The following is a 17,423-nucleotide window of genomic DNA, read 5'->3' as shown; positions in this document are numbered from 1 at the left end:
AGCTTATGTTAAAGGCAGATACATAGGTGAAAATGCTCGACCAATATTAGATATTTTTGTAAATTACGATTCGGAGAACAAAAACGGCATATTATTATTTATTGACTTTGAAAATGTTTTTGACTCTGTAGAATGGAACGTTCTTTTTGAAACACTGAAAAAAAAATTAATTTTGGCGATTAATTTCTTAAATGGGTAGAGATATTATATAAAAACCCTAAATTTAAAATGAAAAATAATGGATGGTTATCTAAAACATGTAGTATGACAAGGGGGATCAGACAGGGATGTCCAATAACTGTTTTATTTTACTTATTTGTAGCCGAAATTTTGTCCATAAAAATTAAAAAAGAACCAAATATATCGGGGATCAGCATAAATGATAAACAAATCATTAATATACGACATGCGGATGACTTAAAATTTGCTCTTAAAAACAAGAATTCTTTAGATTTGAGTTTGAAATTATAAACCAGTTTTGCAATCATGCCAGATCAAAAATCAACATAAACAAGACCGAATATATTCTTTTAGGCTTAAAGATATGTATGATGAAATCAATGGCGTTAAAGCAACAAATAAAGCTGTCAGGTGTTTAGGCATTTATAGAGGACATGATAAAGAAGAATGTTACAATAAAAATTGGATGAAAATATATCACGACATGGAAAATTTATTTGAATCATGGAAACGTAGAAAACTAACAGTGTTTGGTAAATCATGTATAATCAAAACATAACCAACTTCAAAACTAGTTTATATTGCATCTATATTGTGTATACCAGATAAAGAATATATCTGTAAGGTCCAAAGACTCTTTTAATTTCATGTGGGACAAATCTGAAAGAATAAAACGAAATTCTTTGATAGGCAATATAACAAATGGAGGTTTATCAATTATAGATATTGAAAGTAAGTTCAAGGCTCTAAAAGCAGCGTGGATACCGCGATTGTTATCTTCTAAGGGCACTCTTTTTGAAATTCTTGAGAGTTTTATGAAAAAATCTAATTGAAATCTTCATTACGTCTTACAGTTTTCTGAAACTAATTCAAAGCACTGGATAGAATAGGCAAACTTCCACTTTTCTACAAATTCCAAGTTCATTTAACGAATGTAAACAAAGGTGTAACTTTGATAACATATCACCTAATGATATTTTAAAACAACCCAATATCCAAAAAAAGGAGAAAAATTATTTTTTAAAAACTTGGTTAACAGTAATATACTTTACTTAAAGGACTTAATAGATGATAACGGGAATATAAAAACACTACAAGTGCTTTCCACTATTATTCAGAGAAAGTCTAACTGGCTTTGTGAATATAAAACTTTACTATCAGTTATAAAACCATTGTGTAAAAAATATGATATTACAAATGTTAAATATTTGAACATTAAAAATGAAATGAAATTTCATTTTGCAACAGGGGTGTCATGCCTAAATAATAAAAAATGCATATTATATATTATATATGATATATAATTATATACTATATATTATATACTATATATTACGTCAAATCTAGATTCATGTTTTCCTAACTTATTCCTGTATTGTTTATGAATTATTGTTATCTGTACAAAAACTAAATAATAAATTTAAAAAAAGTTTATTTTCTTATTGTCCCTTGAGACAGCAATTATTTCCTGGGGCAAAATTTTCCAGTACATGCAATATATGTACAAAAGATGTCAAATTTTCAAAACTGCACAATTCTAATAAAAATATAAAAATAAAATAATAAAAATGCATATAAGCCTTGTTTTGGAACACGTATACATGTATAATAATAAAGACAACTAAAAAACACACTGCTTAAATGCTAAATTTATTCATTGACAGTGACTATAAAACCAATACATTTGACAAAACATGGCTCTTTGTTTTAAATGTTTAACTACCGGTATTTGGTATAGCAGAAGCTTTTACTGTGACACTGTTTGATTTTCTGTTTGCTTTTGAAGTTTTGCTATTCATACAAATGCAGTATTAACATTGGCGATTTGCCTGCCTACAGCCTCTGGGACTCTGCTTCTAGCAGAGCATGGCTAACAATAGGCCCATTGGCTACATTTGCTGATCAGCAATTCTCAAATATTCCAAGATTTGACAATCCATATAACAATAATTCATGTAAAGAGAAGATGCAGTAAAGGAACAATGCATCAATCTTGTTATCCTTGGCCTCGATAAAAAATAAACACACCAAAGATAAGAAACTTAGAAAAGAATAATGATTAAAGATTTTGCTATAATAATAATGAAATCCAAAAGTAGGAATGCCCCATTAATGGTACAGGCCATGCCGGTGTTATATTTTTTAATAATTTAGAACATACATGTACACTATATATGACTGTACATTATTATAATGGCAGAATATTTACCTTACTTACTTACTTACTGACCGTGTCCTAATAGTCAGTAAAAAAGGTATTTTGATCTAACCGAAGAAAACTTTATTTGTTGAAGATGCACATTTTCTTGATGGTTAACAAATAAGAGTTATCGGACTTCGAATTTAATGCTGCAAACTCAGATCGAATGGGGACGGTGTAAAGGTAGTCCGGGATTTATGTCCCGGACATATGTCCCGCGATGTCCCAATTTTCTATTTCGCGTCTAACTTATTTTTCAGTTATTTTTTTTCAAAACCCTTAATCAGTAACAATTATTACTGCTACATATAAAACACTAATAAGTTTAAAATCGTTAATTTTCCTTCGCAAAAAGTTAAAATGTAGTCCCGAGAAATCGACTATGTTTGTCGATTTCCGGTTTTAGGTTTTCCTTTATATATACTGTGGTTTCATCAATATTCGTTGAATACCAATTTTCGTGGATTTCGTTGTTTAGTTGATCCACGAAATTAAATGTTCATTGAAGTGTAATTTTTATTAACATTTTGTATTGATAGGGTCATTGGCCACGAATTTACGTATCCTTGAAACTGTGATTTTCACTTAATTCACGAAAATTGATGCCCTTGAAAATTAATGAAACCACAGTACATTAAATAAACAAATTTCAAAATAATTTTTCTTGTCGTTGTCTCTTTATTATTTGTTTATAGTAGAAATCTTAATTATTTATCACTTTTTAACCTTAAAAGCAGTTATTTACGATCGAATGCCGCCGGTGAAAAGTTTCGTTGACTATATTCACCATCAACAGATTACACGGAAACTATTTCATAGTTGAATTGAATAGCAATACTGTTTTAATTTTACATAAAAAATATGTAAAGAGGTATGCTAAAAAATCATAATGGCATCATGTCTTTCCGTCCATTATTTCTACACCACAGCTTGATCGCAAATTCAAATAATTTTAAATACCAACTCATTCCTTCATGTAAAAAAGTAAGGAGAAACGAGAGTCCAAACAAAATACGAGATTTTTTTTAAAAAAGCTGAAGTTTTATTACAACCGTTCAATAGTTGAATCTAATTGGATTATTAATATTCAAACATTAATGTTGAATTATTTTGAAATTGCCCATAATTATACTTGTAGATCGGTAAAAAAAAATAACTGACACAGTCGTACAGGGGAGACTATACGTTGTCTTAATTAATATTCTTAACCAATTATAGTATACGAAAAACCTTTACAGAACTATATATGATATGAGTTATATTTAAGTGTTTCGGGTATAATAAAATGTTATGTAATATGTTAGAGGAGTTGATGTAAAAATATATATTTTACCTATTTATTTGATTAATTTACGCTCACTGGCAGTATATGATGCTGAAAGTGACGCTTTTTCTACAACTCAATCAAAATCAGTCAAAATTTACATTTTTCTCATCCTTTTATGAATTGGAAAACAGAGCTCATGCTTAAACAGAAAAATTGTTTGTCTAATCTCTGATTAATATATTTTGTTTGTTCAAGTATACGCTCTACGTTTTCTGAAAACAAGCTGCTTTATGCTAAAAACGCAAAAATGTTAGGAAAAGGTTGTCTTTACGATGTCATAATTCTAAATTGTGGGCAGTTGAATCGAAATGAATGTTATGTAAAAACATCATATATATATATCTGTACAAAGAAAACAAAGGATGATGTTCATTTTAGGATGCCATTTTAGGCCCATATCATAAAAAGTCCTTTATAGTAAACATCTACAGGTAAATTGGTCGAACAGGTATGTGGTTCGTCACATCACAACATGTAAACATAAACAAACACACGTGGACATTCTCACATGGACGGGACGCCGTACGATAAACAAACACATACACACACAAATAATTTAAACACTGAAACAAAAAAACTTTTTATTACTTTAACTGATTACATACTTTTGATTTTAAAAAAGGGATTAATAATATCTTCTGTGGTTTTATTGATATTCAAGGTCATCAATTTTCGTGGATAAAGTGAAAATCACAGTTTCAAGGATACTTAAATTCGTGGCCAATGACCCTTTCAATACAAAAGGTCAATAAAAATTGCACTTCAATGAACATTTAATTTCGTGGATCAACTAAACAACGAAATTCATGAAAATTGGCATTCAACGAATATTGATGAAACCACAGTATATCATGAAGTTTTCGCTTGATTTGTTTTTTAAAATAAATTATGATGATTTATTCATGAAATATTTATTAAACCAATTATTATTCACAATTGAAATATTGAAGAGAAACCTCTCAGGTGTGTCTTTTGCAGTGGAAATTTACACCGCTCGAGTATTTAAAACTTTGAATTGCATACATTCAGCTGACTTGGAAATTGTTGGAGGCCTACAGTAAAAGGTAACACTCGATGAGGTAGATATGATTTCTGACTTTTGATATCTTAAAAAAGATAAAAGTAATATTTAACATTTTATAGGATTATCATGACCTTTTTCTACTTTAATTTGATTTTTTTTCTTTTTTCTTGTTGTAAATTTTGAAATGATATTTACAGTATGTAACTGTTCTTTGTCTATGTGTATACCTTCTTCAGATTTTAGGAATAAAGTTTCTGTCTCAGAATTACCTGATTGATAGCATACATGTACAAGTCGAAAATCCTGTATAAGTCATCGGAATGACAGATGTATGATGATTGAAATTAAAAAGACATAAACCATAATGGTTCTGATTGCAAAATCGGAATTAAATATATATAAAAATATATAAATTAAATATAATATATTAGGTAGCAAAAAAAATACATGTTTTCAGATGCTTAGGTAACGTATGGTAATGTATCTTGAAGATTGCCTATTTAGGATTTCGAGTTTTGATGTTATATTCATTATCACGTACCTGAAATCTTGCAATGAAAACAGATCTCACATTTTAGACATGAATTGAGTGAACATGGCTCGTGGGTTTTGCGGAAAAGTCGGAACTGTGTTTCTGGTCATCATCAACATAATTTTTTTTGTGAGTACGAAAACTAAAGCTGAATGAAAACAAAAACAAATGAATAAAACAAAACAGCAACGAATTATTCTTGCCATTGTAGAAACGCATGTCAATCAAAATCAATTTGAACTATGTTAAACATAACTTCTTTATATAAACAATATTCGACCTGGAATCTTTTCTTTTTAGAAATTAGGTTAACAAAATTTTTTTACAAAGCTTTAATGTTTACTTATTGTTCTCTGAACCATCAAAAAAGCTGAACATATGATTTTTGGCAGCTCATGGGATTAGGGCTGGTCATAGCTGGGGCCCTAGCTTTAACAGACGTGTCCAACATCAACACTGATCACATCAAGCCTCTTTTGGATTCCATTCCAGTGGGCTCCTTCGAAGCAGGCAGCCTTGTCAAAAATCTAACCACTCTGATTATAGTTATTGGAGCGTTCATACTACTGATTGCAGGGCTTGGTCTGTTTGGAGCTTGTTGCCAAAATAAGTTCATGCTGGTTACGGTTAGTTGAGAATGTATTGTAACTTGAAAATGTCTTTTAATGATCTTTTGTGAAATTCAAAATAATATTTCCTGCGCATCGATACAGACGATGTTTATCTTTCTTTAAAGTCTTCAATTTTTGGCATAAAAGGGATTGTTTTTGATTTCGTTACTTAATTTACAATTATCACAAAAACTAATTCTATTTTATACTTTTCTTGAAAAAGTGACAGAATGGAAATGTCAGTTGGTAACCTTTAGGCAATTATTGGTTCAGCATATTAGTTTACTTTCATTCTGTATCTTTCTCTCCCCTTCTTTTGGATCTGTCAAAAACTTAAAATTGGTATCCCTTCTCAGCAATATAAATATACTGTATAACTAGACTCTTGTTGCTATAGCAACAAAAAGGTCTTCCGTTCCTCATGTATTAATCAGTAAAAAAAATCCAGTTATTTTGTAAACAGAAAATGGATATAATATATACTGTACAGGAGTTCCCAAAAAATAAACAAACAAAAAAGACAAAATGTCAATTTTTGAGAACTTTCTGTGACGACCGGAAGTTAAGCAGGTTCATACAGATCATACAGTAAACATATTTTCATACATTGCCTTGTCTTTCCTCAAAGTTTGGATGTTCAAGTTTTTTTTAGTTATAATATCTCGTTCAGAAATGGTTTTTGTCTCGGGACCGGAAACGAACAAACGGAAGTGATTTAAGAATTTAAAAGTAGATATTTTAGTACATTTACCTACGATACGTTACTGTTTATTACATTGAGTAAAATTTTAAGAAAATCTAATGTTAAAAAAAAAAATTTATTGCTTGAACGCTTCGAGTGAGAACCGGAAGTGACGTACGACCAAATAAACCCCGTTAAACACACGTTCAATCAAATGTCCATTATCCATATTAGTTTTGTGTCTTGATCTCTCACAGTTTCTGAGATCTTGTGGGTTCTTTGTTTTTAGAAAAAAGGCTACCTGGGATATTTGAGATGTCTCACCGGAAGCAGATTTTTTTAACCACCTGTGGATGACTTTTGTATTTTTATACCTAAAATGTTACTTCCATGCTAAATAACTAACATATTTTTTAAATCAAAATTCGGTGTACTTTCTGTGACGACCGGAAGTTACGCTGGATTAAAAAAAAATTGTGTAAACACATGTACATCCATAAAACCTTATTTCGACGATGTCTCACAAACGATAACGACTTGAACAAACAAACTTTGTGGGATGATAGACCTATTTCGTCTCGGGACAGGAAACGGACAAACGGAAGTGCTCAATGAAAGTTTGATTTATCATTTCTTGTTTACTTGGCTATCTTACATTACTATTTATCAAAGTAACTAAAACTATCGAATAAAAACAGTTAAATCGATAAACTCATGTATAGATTTATACTTATATATTTATTTTATGGAGAAAAAAAATAAATGCGTAAAAATAATTATTTTTGAAGTGCTTCCGGTGACAACCGGAAGTTACGACGAACAAAAAAATTGTTTAAACACATCTACATACATAGGTCTTTTATCCACCAAAGTTTAGATGTTCAAGTGTTTGCCGATTCTGAGATTTCGAAGGAACAAGGTTTTTTATTGCGGGACAGGAAACGGACGACCAGAAATGAATTTTCAAAAAATGAAAAAAACACCTCGATATATTATCAGTCTTTATCAGTCCTGAAAATTTCAAAAAAATCTATCAAGCCATCTCTGAGAAATCTTGTGGACAAAAAAAATGAAAAAAATAAATAACAAGAAACACTACAATCACTATAAGATCTTCCGTTGGAAACGGAAGACCTTAAAAAGAAACATTATAATCACTATAAGGTCTTCCGTTGGAAACAGAAGACCTTAATAAAAAAAAAACCTTACAATTACTATAATCCTTAATTAGAATATTATTTAAAATATTTTTTTTTACTACAAACACTTATATTATTCATACTGAAAACGTTGTGATTTATTTCGCTTCTGATTTTTTTTCCAGTCCAAAGCTGTCAAAACTTCCAATGAGCGACTCACCAAAGATGACCAAACATGCAAGCATTATAGAACCAAATATCTGTACTTGTACATACATTTACAATGGGTTTTTTTTTGTTTCAGTATGCAGTCTTAGTGTTGATTTTACTTGTAATGAAGATTGCAGTCATAATTTTGTGGTTTACAATGAAAAACACTGTGCGTATTCAAATTATAATAATACTAGTACATCCAAATTCAGAAAATGAAACAAATTAGTAAAAATATTCTCTATTGCATACAGTTGTTTATCTATATCCGATAGAATCAAATGAAAAAATTACATGCAAAATTTTAATACGAAGAGTTTCAAAATATTTCTTTTTCCTAGGTTGAGAATGAAGTAAAAGACAAGCTGATCGTCTCTTTGAAAGATAATTATAAAGAAGATACACTTACCAACAGAAATTCCATATCAAATGCTTGGAATTACATGTTTATGACGGTAGGCACATGCAACATCTACATGAAGTTGATTAAATGAACTGGCGAATGAAATTTAGTCATCCTTTCTTCTTCTTTTTTTTTTTACATTTACTCTATTTTCTTCAGCTTGACTGTTGTGGAGTCAATCCTGTAGTTTCTACAAAAAATGATTTCGATAGTACGTATTGGTGTACTGATGATGGAAGCTGTCATGCTGCTGTTTCAAACATCCCAAAGACCTGCTGCCTCAATGTTGACGAAAACACATACACCACAGCTCCGACTGCCTGTCATTCAAGCGTTCATACTGGAACATACAATACCAAGGTTGTAATTTATATGTTTATTGCATAAGAATAACGGACAGACGTATATAGTCAATCCTCGTTCAATTTTATTTGCGTATTGTGATTTATCAAATGTTTTTATGTTTTATTCACCATTCTTTTAATTAAGGGTTGCTACGATGCACTTAAGGAGAAACTACTGTCACAGTCCCCGAGCATTATCGGTGTAATGGTTACAGTTATAGTTATTGAGGTACAACGTTTAAGATATAATCTACGCGCGAATTGATATATTTATGCAAGTTATATAACATTAGTCATACTAACCTGATATCTGATATAATAGGATTACACAAAAGTTAGTTTCTGTTTCATAGACGAAAGTAAATTCATCCCCAAAATAAACATTGTTCCAATAATTACAATGGCAATGATGACAATGACAATAATGCAATAAAACAATTATTTCTGGTGCTTGACATTAAAGGCGTATTGCAAATTAATTTCAGATAACTCTGTGTATGTCAAGCAATTAACAGTAAAATAATCTTGGTAAATGTCGTTACAGGTACTCGCTGTGATATTTGCATTTTGGGTATGTTGTCAAGTTGGAGACAAATCAGCGAATATCTCTGATGTGGCCAAAACATAATGACAGTGCTGTGTATTTTGATACACGGAGAAACAGCAAAGACCTTGAAATTGAAGTTCATATTGTTTATTTTTTTATAAATTCTTTGCAAAATTTGCTTGTGTTGTCATTTAAATATTCAATTACACCAAGGGTGGTAAAAGAGTAATGAATGGTTGGTAAAAACTACACACATTTACATATTTAAAAAAATTCAATGTGATTTATGTCCTTGATCATGTCTGAACAACTTTTATCTTGGGTGGAAAGATTTTATATATTTTCTTTTATATTTTTAGCCGGGCTCTGCTGAAAGCAGAGTCCTGGCTATAGGCAGGCAAATCGCCAATGTTACTATAAATAGCACAACTTCAAAAGTAAACAAAAAACCAAACAGCGTCAAGGTAAAGCTTCTGCTATACCAAATAGTTATACAAAGAGCCACGTTTTGTCAAAGGTGTTGTCATTTTGTTTCTTTTTTTTTAAATTTCGAATGAATTGTCTATCTTTTTTAGTTTTCTTATTAATAACGTGTTTTTAAAACATTACTATGCATTTTGGACACATACAATGCGCATGAATTTCCATGAACTACTCTGCTGCGCGATGAAGAAATGGGGATTGATTATATAATGCTTGTTGCAAAATTCAAGGCAGCAACTGTTGAACTTTTTAATTTCTACTAGACAGACATATTTTTTGTTTATAGCCGCTTACAAAATTTGGTCGCTCTCTGATACTTTGCCGACATTAAAAGCATGAGAGAGAGAGAGAGAGGAGAGAGAGAGAGAGAGAGAGAGAAAGAGAGATATTCAGTCTTTACTACACAATATGCATAAAGACACACCAAAAGAACCCGGCTTTCAGTACTTCAGTACTTTGATTTTATCTGTGTTATTTAGTGAGGAAATCACAAATACACTCAACAGAACTTCTAAGTGTTCACCCTAATGAATAGAATTATGAATCAACATGCTTCCGTTGAAAAAAAAAATATATACAGTTTTGGAGAGGAGGAGTTTTAAATGTTCAGCTCTCGAATACACAAGTACCTGAATAGAGTGGCATACGAGTGCATAGTTATAAAACATTGATCAAATATAAGCAATCCGTTTACTTAAGAACTATAATTTTGAGACCAATCTGATAATATCTGTATGCAATATTGTATAGCAAGTAAACGATTTTTAATTCATATTTACATTTAAGAAAGTGTTAAATATGCCGAAACTGCAAGGCAGTGAAAGTATAAACTGATTCAGCAAATTAAGCATTCTGTCTGTAAAACAGCGCCTTTTCAATCAAGAAGTTATAGTTTTCTTAACAAAATCTCATTATACTTTTTAAATTCTGAAGAAAAATGTTTGAAAAAGAAAGATATCTTGATTGCCAGTTTTGGAGTTTTCACTCTAAAATCATTATTTAACAAGATACAGAAAGAAAAGCTATATTTTTCATTAATTGATGTGTTTATCAAATTTATTCTCATATCTTTTGTCAATTCAATTCAGTATATTGGATTAATATACATAGAAAAATAACCGATTTTTATTTTGGCAATTCTCAACTATAAATAATAGTCAGAGCTGCAGATTATTTTTGTTATAAATTTTAAGAACATAATCAATATGATTTAATTACATTGTAACTTTTTGTATATTATGAAATATTGTAGTTTAGAGTTGATTAAATGATTTCTGCAGTAGTGAATTGCTATGTAAATAGTGCTTAATGTTTGTTGTTAATTGTTTTCAATGCTGCCCAACTTCTTTAATCACAGTAGGGTTTAGTCTTGGAGGGGGGGGGGAGTTTGCGAGGAGCATCTCTATTAAGTGTCCATTTGTATCTGTCATTGCGGGTTGGTCTGGTATAAAACGGGGTAAATTATTTCAAAAGGTGTAGCCGGTGAACTAGAATTTCGGTACTTTTACACCGAACTTCACCGAAATATTTACCAAGGTGCAAGTTCTGGTGTTTGGTAAAATTCAAATATTGATCGTATATTAAATCATTTAATTAGATTTATCTTGGTCATTAAATTGGATTTTCAATTGGTAAGTTTTGGGTAAATAAATCATAACTAGGATTTCAAAGAAGTTGGGATTAAATGTGTTCAATTTCATTCTTTTATTTTTACATGCTTTTAATTATATAGAAATAAATGTTAGAATAGAATTGGTTCATATTTTATAAATAAGAGTAAAGGTTTATCAATATACACTGGAATTTATTTCTTGGGATTTACAACATTCAAAGGAAATTGAGCTACTATGGGTGATTTAGTGTGGATAAAATACTTTATTTATCATATTCACAATAAAAACCACGTACCCTGTTAAATTGTGTTGACGAGTTCGCCTCGCGTCACATTTTTAAATACACGTAAGACATAAAAAACGTGTTATTTTTAAAAGTGTGTTTACCTGGTGAAAAGAAATGGAATTCAATAGAGTCATTATAAAACCTGTCACGTTAGTTTGAATGACGTTGGGTTAAAGTAATAAATACGTCTATGTTAAAATAAGTGAAGCGGCAAATTAAAGATGCATGTACACCTACTGCATGGATGGCATACTATATACAAAACTTAAATTATTAAGCCTAATACTGGTTGTGTTATTCGTTTGAATAGAGCCTATCCGATCTGTTTTGCGCTCTGTCAACATGCCATAAAATATAAAAAAAATAATAAGATATTTGAAAAGAATAAAATGTTGTTTTCACAATGAATCTCTGCAAGAATTGTTTTGGCAACGATTACCAATGTGGTAGTTTTTCGATACTAATGTAGTGGAAAAATCAAACAACCCTGACATACAAATGGCCTCGACTGCACTTCTTTTAAAACATTATGATGAGTATACCGTGCAATCTAATGATTTTTCCCGACAATTCACGAATAGCTAATTTAAGAGCTAGGTATGATAAAATGCTTGTTGTGATATTTTGGAAAACGAACCTTTTTTTTAAATATAATTTAGGCAGGATGATGCTTACCTTAGTTCCTTAACTACAGTAAACGTATTTCATAATCTTTCATTGAAGTAAGGTTATATTTTTTGTTCCTAAAAGTTTGGATTCCTGATCAATTGCTATTCATTTCAAAATTTATATAAGTCATTTTGATATATAAGAAAATAGTAAAGTCGTGTTTTAAGTGAAAAACCATAAAAAAAATTCCCGTAATATACACAATCGTAGCTGCTAGCATGTCCTATAGAAATGCTATTTACGTTCCATTAAATTAGTGTTAACGTTATCTGTAACATTCCCTTATTCTGCTGTATTTATCAATTAATATCAATAATTCAGTTGGCGTACACCATCTTCATGATATATTAAATACTGTAATAATAAAATAAAAGAAGAAAGTACGATTTTAATAAAGGTTTTAAATTCATCTCACATTTAACGTAACAATGCACATACTATTAAGATCAATGCTATTATTAAATGTTTTCGATCATTCAATTGAAAATTGACTGTGTAACAACTTTCATTGAATAATAGTGTCGATATACTTGTTCTTATTTGAATTATGGATTTGAATGCAAAACTTAGATTGAGACACAATTTTAGTTACATCCTGTCCAGGTAAACCTATAAATGTATCATTGATTTATATTATAAAAGATTTAATTTGAATATACATTTTAAATCCAAATAATCTCTGTCGTAGCAAGTAACATTCAGTTGTACAGTTCTATCAATATGGAACCAGTATTTTAAATCAGCAGGCAAGCAGGCAATATATATATATATATATTTATATATATATATATATATATATATATATATATATATATATATATATATATATATATATATATATATATATATATACACACGATCCTTTTATATCATCACTGATCCGCTTCGTGGTTTGTTTAAAAAAAAACGATAATTAGAATTTTAATTGCATGTTAATTTTATTTCACTTTAAATGATTGCCGAAAAAACATTTCTTGTACATAAAATGTTCATACATAGCGAAATAACAAGTCAATTTCTCATTTTAATTGCATTAGCCCATACATGTATCTCTTTGAACATGCAAGGAATTTAACTTTTTTGCGACGTATATTGTTCAGTTAATCAGGAATTCATTCTGATCTTTCAAAGTCTGTGTGTGAAATCAAAATGCAGTTATAAAAATTGCACCGATGCCCATCAAAGTTGCAATTAAATTTTTATAAAACTCTCCATAACAAGAGTTTTCTTATAAGATTTAGTGATTGAGTTTCATGCAAACTTTTAAATGTATTTGTTGTTGAACTAAGTATCACTAAATTTGCGCTAATGCTCGTTTATGAACATAAAATGTTGTTTTTTTTGCAAAGTATTGATTGAGATTTGGTTTGATCTTTCAGCGTTGCACCTGTTGTACACTATAAACCTAACCATCTCTACTGCAATATATATGTTTATTTTACAAAGATGAAGGACTTACTTATATAGACTTCGTCATGAAAACATTATTTGCATATTGTGATTTATCATATGGGACAATTTATCACTCAATTTTAAAGTGATGTTAGATATAAACTATTGTCACAGTCCCCGAGCATCAATGATGGTGTGGTCACCGTTATAGTTCTGGAGGTACATTTTTTTAAATATAATCTATGCGCTATTATTTTTGGCAAGTCATACTATTATTATTGGGCTGATATTAAGGGACCAATCACATTTTACTTTCTGTTTAATACACAAAAGTAAAATCATCACTAAAATAAACTAGATGCTGTCATTAGACAGTAATACCCGCACCATGTGTTTGCCCCTAAATAACACTTTTTTGTACCAGTTTAATTAAAAATGAAGGCTACATGCAAGCTCCGGTAATACAATTAAAATTTATAATCTATAATTTTCATAACTGAAGGATGAGATCCTTTCCCATATGATAATACACATCGTGACATGAGCAGCACTTTATGTGCAATTTGGTTTGCAGTAAATTTTCAGTTAATCAATAATGTTAACATTTTCTGTCATAGAAAGTATAATGGTCTATATAATTATTACAAACAAAATTAAAAATTAAATTATGCCCCCTCCCCGTGGCGGTTGCCGGTTTTAGATATGCTTTTGTGTGCCTACATGAACATCATCGTGTGCACAGATTTAGAGAAGGGGTGGGAGTAAGGGGTCCAGACCCCCCCTCCCCATGAAAATTCATTTATATCAATTGTAAAATTACCAAAAATACACCTTGGACCCCAATGCTCTTACAGACATGTAAACGCTCTAACCCATTGCGCTTCAATGTTAGGTAACATTATTTGGGGGTAAATATTTAATCAATATTTAATATACTTTATTGTTTATCTTAATAGGAAATATACATGTACATCACAATATGCAGGTGTCCTGCGCCACCTTAAAGCTGTTATTTACCTATTAAATAGTGCAAGTGGATTTGAAGAATATGTCATAAAAATACATGCATGTTACAAATGACTGATCTTTGTCTGAAGTTACGTACACAACACAGGTCTGCATGTCTCATAAGCGGGTACTAGTTTTACCCAACTCTTCGATTAGATGGGTTCATGTGTATACATACATGGATGTTGCTAAAACGCAGAACAGAAAACGGAACGGAAAGCAGAACAAAATATCCTCGATTCACTTTATGCTGTATATTTTTATATACCTCAGGGTTCAAGCGACTCTCTTTTAGAAGCATTAAACATTCTCATTATTCTTTCTTTAGAACGTCCTCCCTAGCTTATCAGCTGGTATAAATACACGGCTAAAAATAAAGAAGTCTACGGGGTTTTGCATTTCAACAGACCCGAATGATAGTGTTGAAAAATTGTGCAAAGTCTTCTGAGTGACTTCCAAATGGAGAAAAGATGTCAACATTTTCCATTATAAATCATCCAAATGTGCTGCATGAATATTTTGGGATGGACAGACTATAGTCCCAATATATAATTGGAAAATCAAACCAGGCAACGTCTAGAGCTCTCTATTCGGATCATATGTATATAGCTGCTGGAATAAACAACTGCTTAGTAATGCGTAATGCAAACGTAAACAAAATTGCATTGCTAAAAATACTAGTTTCACAAATTACTAGTTTCACAAATAACCGGGCATTTTAATGTTTACTGTATTTTAATTTTTAATGTCGTCAGTCCTACGGTTTTTTTCTTCCATCTCAATGATACTGTATTGTCTGTATGATAAAAGATCGTCTAGAACACCGAAAATTCAATTTTGATGTAAGTATATACATGTACATCATATTTGAAATATAAAAATACTCAAAACACGCATAAAGCGTTTTCACTAACTGCGTACGTTACGCTGATATGCCAGCAATACCATATAAGAAAAATAAGTAAAAAGTTACAGCTAATTTGCTCATTTAATCATGTTAATGTTTCACAATTCGTATACATTTGATTTTTCCATTTCGTACTCAACAAAAGCCGAATGACTACAATGCTATAATTGATAGACATTCATATGAATATTAATAAGATAGCAACATGTTGATAATCATTCATTAGATTTAAATAAAAGATATAAAGTAAATCGTTTCTGGTCAGTCTATACCCTTTTTAAGCGATAAACGTGATGATATTTTCCATTCCGTTCCGCTTTCCGTTCCGTTTTCCGTTCCGCGTTTTAGCAACACTTATACATACATGTCTGTGTTTTCCGTATGCAGAAAAGGATTATTTAAGATCAGCTAAAGGAATTCATTATTGTGTTTTAATTGGATTATCATTATGATGTTGACCAATTTAGGTAAGCATAATAAATGTATAGCAGTAGCACAATATAATGAGATGCCAGCATACATATATAAGTTCTACTTTCACTTTCTAAATGTGATCTCCCTTTGACAGCATACTGTATCATCATCTTTTAATATTTAAATATGCTTATCATCGTTACCTATCCTATCGCATTTGTAAAGTGTCTGTCATTTTAGTTGCAAAGGTTATTTTTTTTTCATTTTTCAGACTTACACTATTGAGTAGACCCCATATTGACCCTGTATAAACAATTTCTTATTAAATTTGTGTATTACATGTAAGTAAGTGTAGACACTTATCATTTTTATATGAGTAAATTATAATAGGAAGGAAGGAGTATTTCTTTCTTAATGTATTATAATGCATCAAATACAATGTAAGTCATGACCTTATGATACTGTTCTGACCTCACGAAACAGGAAAATACAAAATATCTTCTAATGTCATTATGATGCATCAAATGGTGTAAAGTACATTAATGACCCCCATGTGTTGTCTTTAACCCCCCCCCCCCGCCTTTATAAAATAGGAAATGATATGATACACTGTATATTTTGTTAACTTCTGAGATCTGAGATCCTAATCCCTAAACCATATAATTTATTTTTGCTCTTTAATTGTGTCATTGTGCGTAAAATTGTATATAGATTATGCCCCCTTGGAGACACCCTGACATTTTAGAACTAGAAATAATAATGTATTTTATCTTATTCATATGTTATACAGTAGTGTTTGATCCATGTGGGTAATTCCTAGCCTAATGATGTCACTGCTTTGTTTAGGAGACTTTACAATTGCCCCAAACAGGCGAATACACACATGGCAGTGATGCATATAACATTTTGTTTATAAATCTTAAAAATTGAATTAAGCAATTTCCAAAATGTTAATGTGAATCACGAGAGAAAAAGCAATCAAGAAATGATTTGAAATTTGCTACTCATCTGTACACATGTAAGAATGTACTAGGAAGACTGAATCTTTATAACCAGGTTAGATGGGGGGGGGGGGTGAATGTGGAGTATAAACATTTATAATTTGAATCATTTATTGTTATTAATTTTAACTTGTCAATGAATACTACTTATTGATCCCAAGGTAGAAATATGACCTCTGATCATATCTCAATTGATCATTTGTCAATTATGCAAGGTGTAATGTAATTTTTTCATCAAGAATAACATTTTTTACCAATTTATAAAAGTTTTTAGACACCCAAATTATATTTTGATTTTAATAGATCATTCGACAAGGGAGGGGGGGGGGGGATGGAGAACTGTTTATATTTGAGTTTATTTGGGAGGGGGGGTTCCAAGTCATATATTTGACAATTTTTTAATGTAATTTAAATTAAGACTAAGCCATACTACAGCCATGAACATGAATAG

At 30.5% G+C, this 17,423-nt stretch overlaps 1 protein-coding gene across 3 annotated transcripts; it reads left to right on the top strand.

Annotated features, from left to right (window-relative positions):
* The first annotated feature begins 4,656 nt into the window (after positions 1–4,656).
* On the top strand, positions 4,657–9,375 carry LOC128155700 (tetraspanin-9-like). 3 transcript variants are annotated; one of them, XM_052817538.1, is made up of 8 exons: positions 4,657–4,786; positions 5,310–5,392; positions 5,656–5,889; positions 8,000–8,074; positions 8,247–8,360; positions 8,468–8,668; positions 8,798–8,881; positions 9,197–9,375. In XM_052817538.1, exons 2-8 carry the CDS (start codon positions 5,327–5,329, stop codon positions 9,278–9,280), a joined length of 858 nt encoding a protein of 285 aa, XP_052673498.1. In that variant the 5' UTR covers positions 4,657–4,786; positions 5,310–5,326; the 3' UTR covers positions 9,281–9,375. The 3 variants fall into 3 exon arrangements, with proteins under 3 accessions (XP_052673498.1, XP_052673500.1, XP_052673501.1); XM_052817540.1 differs by having other exon boundaries at positions 4,698–4,771; XM_052817541.1 differs by having other exon boundaries at positions 4,739–4,786; positions 5,296–5,392.
* The last annotated feature ends 8,048 nt before the right edge of the window (positions 9,376–17,423 follow it).

The sequence above is a fragment of the Crassostrea angulata genome, chromosome 7, assembly GCF_025612915.1.
Source record: "Crassostrea angulata isolate pt1a10 chromosome 7, ASM2561291v2, whole genome shotgun sequence".
NCBI lineage: Eukaryota > Metazoa > Mollusca > Bivalvia > Ostreida > Ostreidae > Magallana > Magallana angulata.
The sequence above is the reverse complement of the archived record's forward strand: the minus strand, read 5'-3'. Positions and strand labels throughout refer to the sequence as shown.